This window comes from Pelophylax lessonae (genome assembly GCF_965119305.1).
Source record: "Pelophylax lessonae genome assembly, chromosome: 5".
In the NCBI taxonomy this organism is placed as follows: Eukaryota; Metazoa; Chordata; class Amphibia; order Anura; family Ranidae; genus Pelophylax; species Pelophylax lessonae.
In genome coordinates, this window is record NC_138772.1 from 542,661,228 (window position 1) to 542,671,555 (window position 10,328).

Consider the following 10,328-nt stretch of genomic DNA (forward strand, 5'->3'; position numbering starts at 1 on the left):
TTGCTATGTCTCTCAGTATCTTTTATGTGTTTAAATGAGTTTCTATTGTTTTAAAAGTGTGTTTAAAGACCTTAAAATGCTTTTACACGTACAGTGACAGTAAAAAAATCATGCCTACAATGCATTTTAATAGGGTTTTTCTATTTCACGGAATTTCACTTTTCGCGGCTGGGTCCGGAACGTAACCCCCGCAATGGAGGGGGGTTTACTGTATATATATAAATACCGTGTTTCCCTGAAAATAAGTCCTACCCCGAAAATAAGACCTATCTCTGTTTTCCAGGATGGTGTGCAATATAAGCCCTACCCCGAAAATAAGCCCTAGTTAAAATCCTTGTAAAATCATGTAATCCACACTGTAAAAGGATTATATAATGTCCAGTGTGTGTCTTTATGTAACATGATTGTAGAAAATACCTTATTTACAGCGCCGCTGGGCACGCATGTGACGCACTGGAGCTCTGCTCGGAGCAGGGCTGACGCCAGCCGGGAACTCGGCATCTCCAACGGCAGTGCTCAGAGCGGGAAAGAAGAGCTCCAGCAGGTCATGTGAGTGCCCAGCAGCGCTGTAAATAAGGTGTTTTCTACGTTGCTACATAAAGACACACACTGGACATTATATAATTCATTTACAGAGCAGATTAAATGATTTTACAAGGACTTTAACCAGGGTTTATTTTGGGGAATACAGAGATGCTGACTCCTGAGTGGTCAGGGAGGCAGAGGGGGAGAGGAGACGGGAAAAATAAGACATCCCCCGAAAATAAGCCCTAATTAATTTTTTGTAGCCAAAATGACTTCAAGACCCGGGCTTATTTTCGGGGAAACACGGGGGTGTGTGTGTGTATGTATATATATATATACATATATATAATGTTTGGGGGTTCCAAGTAATTTTCTAGCCAAAAATACTGATTTTAACTTGTAAGCAACAAATGTCAGAAGAAATGTCATGGATGGGCCCAGTATGGAATAAGTACAGGCATACCCTGTTTTGCGTACACTCACTTTACGTACACTCGCGGGTACAGACACAGCCTGGTCAGCTTGGCATGGCACTACTCCCAGTTTTTAACATTGGTGTCTATGGAAAATCTTGGTCAGCTTGACATGGCACTGCTCCCAAACCATAAGTGACAGGGACACCAAACTTAGGGAGCACCAATAGGGGGACCAGGACTACAACATATCCTATTTTGTGGCTGGCCAGCTTGCCTAGGTAATTTACCATATCATAGTCCTGGATCCCCTTAACATGCTCCCCAAGCTTGGTGTCCTTGTCACTTATAGTTTGGGAGCAGTGCCATGTCAAGCTAACCAAGATTTCCTATGGAGCTAGTGTATTTACATGCATTGAGAAATGAAAAAAGGTATTGCTTCACTTTAAGTACATTTTCCTTTTACATGCATGCTCTGGTCCCATTGTGTACTTAAAAGTGGGGTATGCCTGTATACTTACAATGGCCAAGCTGGACCAAGGTAACTACAGTGCAAAACCATACCTAGAGTTCAGCTTTAAGACTGGCTGCTTCTTTATCTACATTGGCTTTTGGTCACATGACTATTCCAGGATGGAGTTTGGGATTCATGTGCAGGATATCCGTATCATTCCCAGTTGTGTTAATGAACTGATTGACACTGATTGTTCTTCCTCTAGGCTCTCACCAACTCAACGGAACTCCATAACTACAACGCCGGTGTGCAGATGGGCTGCTGGGGACTGGTGATATACGCTGCTACTGCTGCCGTTTGCTCAGGTAACTGGCTGTCAGGCTGTAGGCCAATGCACGTTTCGACACGGACACTTTTTTATTTTCTATTTCATTTTTCTCCCACGTTTTGTCACTTTTGTGTGTGTTTTTCTCAGGGGAAGGGTGTGAGTCCTTGTGCTTACCCTGACGTCTAGGTGGAAAATGTGTGGCCCTTAGGTTCCTTCCTCCCTTGCCTCTGGAGTGTCTCTCTCTGGGAGAGCCCCTTGACCAAGTATTCGGGGTCGGCTTCGGCAGGCCTAGAAGAACGGGGTCTGCCAGGCCCCATGTAAACCCTTTGTCCCTGTCAGGAGCCTTGTGCCCCAGGGATCAGGGTAGAGGTCCTACCCCTTTGGGGGATGGACTAAAAGCACACCCTAAAGTGCACTTTTTAGTGTGTATTCACATGCACGTTTTTTTGTACACTTAGGCCCCTTTCACACGAGCAATCCGATCCGCCTGTCAGTTTTTCAGGCGGACCTGATCGGATGCCCCATGCATCCCTATGGGGCAGCGGGTGTCAGCGGAGACATCTCGTGCGAAGCTGTACCCAAATACAATTGATGTCCTTTTTTTCCCACAAATAGAGCTTTCTTTTGGTGGTATTTGATCACCTCTGCGGTTTTTAAATTTTGCGCTATAAACAAAAAAAGAGCGACAATTCTGAAAAAAAAAAAAAAAAAATGCCATCTTTTTTACTTTCTGCTATAAAATATTCCCAATAAAAAAATTTAAAAATTTAATTTTTTTATCAGTTTGGCCAATTTGTATTCTGCTACATATTTTTGGTAAAGAAAAATCCCAAAAAGCGTATTTTAATTTGGTTTGCGCAAAAGTTATAGCATTTACAAAGATTTTTGGACTTTTTATTTATTTTTTGTTTTTATTAGTAATGGCGGCGATCAGCGTTCGGGACTGCGACATTGCGGCAGCCAGATCGGACCCCTAACTGACATTTTTGACACTTTTTGGGCACCAGTGACATTACTACAGTAATCAGTGCTAAATATTGTGCACTGTTACTGTATAAATGACACTGGCAGGGAAGGGGTTAACACTGGGGTGATCAAAGAGGTTAATGTATGCCTAAATATGCTTGCTCACTGTGGGGGGGGGGGGGGGGTTCTGTGACAGGCAGATGGTTTCGCTTAGCTGAAACTCCTGATCTCTCTCTGCCTGTGTGACAGAAGACTCGCCTGCTTTGTTTACATAAGCAGGCGGGTCTTCTGTCAGTTTATCTGATGATCGTGGGAGGCCGGCGGCATTCGCGGCCACTCCTCCCGCGGTCCGCCTCCCGATGTGTCTAAACACAGTGGGAGCGCCGCCGAGATCTCTTGCATGAAATCACGTAGTACTATGTGGTTTTGCACAGCCGAGAGGCCCTGCTGCAGTAATACTATGGTGGGCAGTCGGCAGGAGGTTAAACACCTTCGCTTCATGTGATTCATATTAGACCATAATGCACACCTAACACTTGACTAGTACTACATCTGTCGCACGCAGCGAGATTGCCAATGCACGGGGGCGGCAGCCGAGATTGCGGCCGGGCACCTGCGATCGTTCCCCGCTGAGAGAGAAGGGCGGTCAGCTGTTGTGAACCCAGCCGACCATTCTTCTCTATGAAATGATCACAGAGCCCCTGTGATCCCCCTATATAGGATCACAGGTCTCTATGGTCATTTCACAAGCCCCTCCTCCCCACAGTTAGAAAACACTCCCCTAGGCTCACACCTAACCCTTTGATCACCCCTGGGTTAACCCCTTCCCTGCCAGTGTCATTATTACAGTAACAATGCATATTTTTAGCACTGATTACTGTAGTAATGTCACTGGTCCCCCCAAAAGTGTCAAAAAGGTCAGTTAGGGGTCCGATCTGTGCGTTGCAATGTCGCAGTCCTGCTAAAAATCGCAGATCACCGCCATTACTAGTAAAAAATAAATAAAAATTACTTAAATCTTTCCCCTAGTTTTTTGCGCAAACTAATCAAAGTACACTTACTGCGATTTCTTTGTTTTTTTTTTTTTTTTTACCAAAAATATGTAGCAGAATACAAATTGGCCTAAAATGAAGAAAAAAAGTGATTTTTAATTTTTTCTTTAGCGAATGTTTATATAGCAGAATGTGAGAAATATTGTTTCTCTTTTTTCAGAATTGCCGCTCTTTTTTTGTTTATAGTGCAAAAAATTAAAATCGCACAGGTGATCAAATACCACCAAAATAAATCTCTATTTGTGGGGAAAAAAGGACGTCCATTTTATTTAGGTACAGCGTCGCACGACCGCACAATTTTCAGTTAAAGTAACGCAGTGCCGAATCGCAAAAAATGGCCTGGTCATTAAGGGGGCAAATCCTTCCGGTCCAGAAGTGGTTAGGGAAGGAGCTAAGAGAGAGTGCTGGAAAAGTGAGTATAAGTAGTGGAGGGGACCTTTAGGAAGACGCGGTCACTTAGCCTTGCATGGACTCGGTGACTGTGCCTATTTGAACCAATTTTAAATACACGTTCCAGTATGGGTACGGGCCACACAACGCTGTCATGGTGCCTCTGCAAGTATGATTCCTTACACGCCATTTATCTGTGTTCTTTGCAGCCTTGTTACAGAAGTACCTGGATAACTATGACCTCAGCATCAGAATCATCTACATCCTAGGAACGCTTGGCTTCTCCATTGGCACAACAGTGATGTTCATCTTCCCCAATGTCTACGTCTCCATGATTATGATCAGCACCATGGGGATAGTGTCGATGAGTATTTCATACTGCCCATATGCCCTGCTGGGACAGTACCATGAAATGAAAGAGGTAAGGGGTATTTCTCGGTTCATTAGTAAGAGATGGGATATTAGCATTTACAAGACCGAACACGATGACCCTAACTCAAAAACACTGGTGGTTTCTCCCAGTCGGAGATGTCTTTAAGGCCCCTTTCACACTTATGCGACCTAAAAGTCACGCAATTTTACCGCAGTTTTTTTTTTTTGCCGCGATTTTGATTGGAGTTGAAGCAATGCCTATGTCTATGGACCTGAAAACACATTAACCGGTTTCGGACCGCCCACCGCCGATTAACTGCAGCAAGGCAGCCCTCCTGTTGCGCGCCTGTAGCTAGGGGGCGAGTGCGCGCCGCCTCCGCTGCGCTCCCGCCCCCACTCGGCAGCGGGGACTCTCCGGTGCGCTCCCGCCCCCACTCGGCAGCGGGGACTCCGATGCATGGGGCAGGCGGCTCAGATTGCCGCCCAACACCCGCGATCGCTCCCCGCTGAGAGAGAAGGACTGTCAGCTGTTGTAAACACAGCCGACCGTTCTTCTCCCTGGAATGATCACAGAGCTCATGTGATCCTTCTATATAGGATCACAGGTCTCTATGGTCATTTCACAAGTCCAACCCCCATACAGTTAGAAACACGCCCCTAGGTACACATTTAACCCCTTGATCACCCACAGTGTTAACCCCTTCCCTGCCAGTGTCATTATTACAGTAACAGGGCATATTTATAGCACTGATTACTGTAGTAATGTCACTGGTCCCCCCAAAAGTGTCAAAAATGACAGTTAGGGGTCCGATCTGTCCTCTGCAATGTCACAGTCCTGCTAAAAATCGCAGATCACTTTACTAGTTAAAAAAAAAAAAAAAAATGACATAAATCTCTCCCGTAGTTAGTAGATGTAAAAACTTTTGCGCAAACCAATCAATATACGCTTATTGCGATGTAGCAGAATACAAATTGGCCTAAAATGTTAAAACATTTTGATCTTTACATTTTTTTTTTTTTTTATTGGGAATGTTATATAGCAGAAAGTGAAAAATATTGTTTTTTTTTTTTTTTTTTCAGAATTGTCGCTCTTTTTATGTTTATAGCGCAAAAAAATAAAAATCACACAGGTGATCAAATACCACCAAAAGAAAGCTCTATTTGTGGGAAAAAAAGGACATCAATTTTATTTGGGTACAGCTTCGCACGACCGCGCAATTGTCCGTTAAAATAATGCAGTGCCAAATTGCAAAATATGGCCTGGTCATTAGGGGGAAAATCTTCCGGTCCAGAAGTGGTTAAGGTCGGTCCAAAATATGCAGGGACTACTTTGAATTAGTTGCGACTTGGAGTCGTGCAAATATAAACAGTACTCATTGGAAATCATGGAGTACCACGTGTCATGCGACTTTGCAGTCCCAAGTCGCAGGACAAGTCGCATAAGTGTGAAAGGGGCCTTAGATGACCCTTTCAGTAGGAATGTGTAAACAAAAACACATGTAAATTTTTGGTGCAAAGTGCTTGGATCTTCTGTTGATACATTTTAGCATTCAGAGATTGCAGTACTGTTAACCACTTCAGCTCTCACGCCTGTTTACCCCTTATGGACCAGAGCAATTTTCACATTTCTGCCATGAGCCTGTTTATTCGGCGATAATTTTGTCATTACTTAAAGCAGACCTTCAATCTATTTTTAAAGTTCTGCTTAGTGCAATGATGGTGAACTTTGGCACCCCAGATGTTTTGGAACTACATTTCCCATAATGCTCATGCACTCTGCAGTGTAGTTAAAGCAGAGTTCCACCCAAAAGTGGAACTTCCGCTCATTTGCTCCCCCCCCCTCCGGTGCCGTATTTGGCACCTTTCAGGGGGGAACGGATACCTGTTTTTGACAGGTACCCTTCCCCACTTCCGGGAGACGGCGCAGCGGCGCCGTCCCTCGGAAGTTTGGCCCCCTCCTCCTTCCCCCGCCACCGAGCCAATCCGAATGCGCAGCCTGCTTCGCGCATTTGCAGTACGGACCCGCCCGTGAAGCTGCAAGGCTTCACTGCCGGGTTTCCTGACCGGTAATGGCGGCGGCAGCACCCAACAGCCGATGGAAACATCAGCTGCGGTGCCGACATCGCTGGACTCCAGGACAGGTAAGTGTCCTAATATTAAAAGTCAGTAGCTACAGTATGTGTAGCTGCTGACTTTAAATTTTTGGGGGTGGGGGGGGCGGAACTCCGCTTAAAGCATCATGGGAAATGTAGTTCCAAAACATCTGGGGTGCCAAGGTTCGCCATCACTGCCTTAGTACAATCCTGTCCCCTTCCTGTAATAATTTTGGATAGTAAAAAAAATATTTTGGCTTTCTACATACTTTTTTTTTTTATTCTCCTGCTTAACTTCCAGCTCTTATCGCCTAGGCGAATGACGATGTTTGCTCCCAATGACCCCTGGGATATCATCGTCAGAGTCTTCAGAAAGTTTTTTTTTTTTTTTTTTTAATCTCTTCTTAGAGCTCTGTGCTTGAGTGGGCGGAGCAGGAGAGTGGAGAGGCGTGCCCATAGGCTGGGAATCTATGCTTTAGAGTGCAGTGGAGGCGGAGGGTGGGAGGCTTGTTCAGAGGCTCAGGATCACTGCTTGAGAATGTAGAGAAGGCAGGACAGAGGGGCGTGTCCAGAGTCTGGGGATCTGTGTTTGTGTGGTTGAGCAAGTGAAGGAGGAGGGCAGAGGGGCGTGTCCAGAGGCTGGGGATCTGTGCTTGTGTGGTTGAGCAAGTGAAGGAGGAGGGCAGAGGGGCGTGTCCAGAGGCTGGGGATCTGTGCTTGTGTGGTTGAGCAAGTGAAGGAGGAGGGCAGAGGGGCGTGTCCAGAGGCTGAGGATCTGTGCTTGTGTGGTTGAGTAAGTAAAGGAGGAGGGCAGAGGGGTGTGTCCAGAGGCTGGGGATCTGTGCTTGTGTGGTTGAGCAAGTGAAGGAGGAGGGTAGAGGGGCGTGTCCAGAGGCTGAGGATCTGAGCTTGTGTGGTTGAGCAAGTGAAGGAGGAGGGGTGTGTCCAGAGGCTGGGGATCTGTGCTTGAGTGGTTGAGCAAGTGAAGGAGGAGGGCAGAGGGGTGTGTCCAGAGGCTGAGGATCTGTGCTTGAGTGGTTGAGCAAGTGAAGGAGGAGGGCAGAGGGGTGTGTCCAGAGGCTGGGGATCTATACTTTTGTGGTTGAGCAAGTGAAGGCGGAGGGGCGTGTTCAGAGTCTGGGGATCTGTGCTTGTGTGGTTAAGCAAGTGAAGGCGGAGAGGCGTGTCCAGAGGCTGGGGATCTGTGCTTGTGTGGTTGAGCAAGTGAAGGAGGAGGGCAGAGGGGTGTGTCCAGAGGCTGGGGATATGTGCTTGAGTGGTTGAGCAAGTTAGGGGGAGGGCAGAGGGGCGTGTCCAGAGTCTGGGATCTGTGCTTGTGTGGTTGAGCAAGTGAAGGAGGAGGGCAGAGGGGCGTGTCCAGAGGCTGGGGATCTATACTTCTGTGGTTGAGCAAGTGAAGGCGGAGGGGTGTGTCCAGAGGCTGGGGATCTGTGCTTGTGTGGTTAAGCAAGTGAAGGCGGAGAGGCGTGTCCAGAGGCTGGGGATCTGTGCTTGTGTGGTTGAGCAAGTGAAGGAGGAGGGCAGAGGGGCGTGTCCAGAGGCTGGGGATCTGTGCTTGTGTGGTTGAGCAAGTGAAGGCGGAGAGGCGTGTCCAGAGGCTGGGGATCTGTGCTTGTGTGGTTGAGCAAGTGAAGGCGGAGGGCAGAGGGGTGTGTCCAGAGGCTGGGGCAGACGGGCGTGTCCAAAGGCTGGGGATCTGTGCTTGTGTGGTTAAGCAAGTGAAGGCGGAGAGGCGTGTCCAGAGGCTGGGGATCTGTGCTTGTGTGGTTGAGCAAGTGAAGGAGGAGGGCAGAGGGGCGTGTCCAGAGGCTGGGGATCTGTGCTTGTGTGGTTGAGCAAGTGAAGGCGGAGAGGCGTGTCCAGAGGCTGGGGATCTGTGCTTGTGTGGTTGAGCAAGTGAAGGAGGAGGGCAGAGGGGCGTGTCCAGAGGCTGGGGATCTGTGCTTGTGTGGTTGAGCAAGTGAAGGCGGAGGGCAGAGGGGTGTGTCCAGAGGCTGGGGCAGACGGGCGTGTCCAGAGGCTGGGGATCTGTGCTTGTGTGGTTGAGCAAGTGAAGGAGGAGGGCAGAGGGGCGTGTCCGGAGGCTGGGGATCTGTGCTTTTGTGGTTGAGCAAGTGAAGGAGGAGGGCAGAGGGGCGTGTCCAGAGGCTCCTGTACTTGGTTAGAAGAGTGAGCTGGGACTTTCATCCAGTGATCCACGGAGCACAAGAGGAGGATTAGAACAGTACATCTACTGACAAGGTGTGTGTCAGTGTTTGTGTTTTTCGGTGTGTGTGTGAGTGTCTCTGTCATCCATATCTCGGAAGAAACTAGTGCTAGTCATCTGCCCATAGTTAAAATGGCTGCCCACACAACACATGTGAGTGCTGTACTAATAAATTATTCCATAGCAAATACAGACTTTTGTTAAAATTGAACTCCTTAAAAGATTTAGGGAATCAACAATATCTCTGGCTGCTGAAGGTTTTTTTTTTTATTTATTTTTTCCTTTGGCTGCAGTTCTCCTTTAAGATAACAATGTAATACATACATTGTTTGTTTTTCTTAAGGACAAACAAGGCTTTCTTTTTGTGAATATTGTCCTATTTGAGCACTGTTAGTTTAACCACTTGCCGGGCGCCCGCCGCAGATATAATGCGGCAGGCTGACTCGGCTGCGCGAACCATCGTACCTGTACGGCAGTTCGCAGGATGACTCCTGGGGGCGCCGTCGAAGGTGGTCGCCCACCCCCATTAGGAAGCGGGTAAGCCAATCCACGGGGCCGCGATTGCTACTGGGCACCCGCAATCGCTCCCCGCTGAGAGAGAACAAAGATCTGCTGTTGTAAACACAGCCGACCGTGGTTCTCTCTGGAATGAACACAGAGCGCCTGTGATCCTTCTATTTAGGATCACAGGTCTCTGTGTTGATTCCACAATTCCCTCCCCCATACAGTTAGAAAACACCCCCTAGGCTCACACCTAACCCTTTGATCACCCGTGGGTTAACCCCCTTCCCTGCCAGTGTCATTATTACAGTAACAGTGCATATTTTTAGCACTGATTACTGTAGTAATGTCACTGGTCCCCCCCCCAAAAGTGTAAAAAATGTCTCTCAGGGGTCCGATCTGTCCGCCGCAATGTCGCAGTCCCGCAAAAAAATCGCATATCGCCGCCATTACTAGTAAAAAAATAAATAAATAAAAAAGACAAATCTTTCCCCTAGTTTGTAGAAGCGATAACTTTTGCACAAACCAATCAAAATACTCTAATCTATAGAAAGTGAAAAATATTGTTTTCTGTATTTTTCAGAATTGTCGCTAATTTTTTGTTTTTTAGCTCAAAAAAATAGAAATTGCACAGGTGATCAAATACCACCAAAAGAAAGCTCTATTTGTGGGAAATAAAAGGACGTCAATTTTATTTAGGAACAGCGTCGCACGACTACGCAATTGTCAGTTAAAGTAACGCAGTGCCGAATTGCAAAAAATGGCCTGGTCATTAAGGGGGCAAAACCTTCCAGTCCAGAAGTGGTTAAACATGAATAGTGCTGCTGCATATAAAAAGTGTGCATTTTATTCTGTAATTTGTCCTTTTTAAAACAATACTAAAATTATAATTTTGGTAGAAAGCATTGCAAAGTTTTTTACAAATGAAGTAAAGTGGGTTTTTTCAATGTTGCACTTTCACTGTGATATGTGTAAATAGATGTAAAAGGTATTAAAATATTATTGAA

General features: G+C 46.7%; 1 protein-coding gene across 2 annotated transcripts in view; it reads left to right on the top strand.

The window, feature by feature from the left end:
• The window catches only part of SLC45A4 (solute carrier family 45 member 4), a 151,072-nt gene that overhangs the window by 136,772 nt on the left and 3,972 nt on the right, over nucleotides 1-10,328 (top strand). For both annotated transcript variants that reach the window (XM_082257404.1, XM_082257403.1), the window contains 2 exons: nucleotides 1,658-1,757; nucleotides 4,338-4,549. In XM_082257404.1, coding sequence (XP_082113530.1) covers nucleotides 1,658-1,757; nucleotides 4,338-4,549 — 312 coding nt within the window. The remainder of the gene's footprint in view (nucleotides 1-1,657; nucleotides 1,758-4,337; nucleotides 4,550-10,328) is intronic.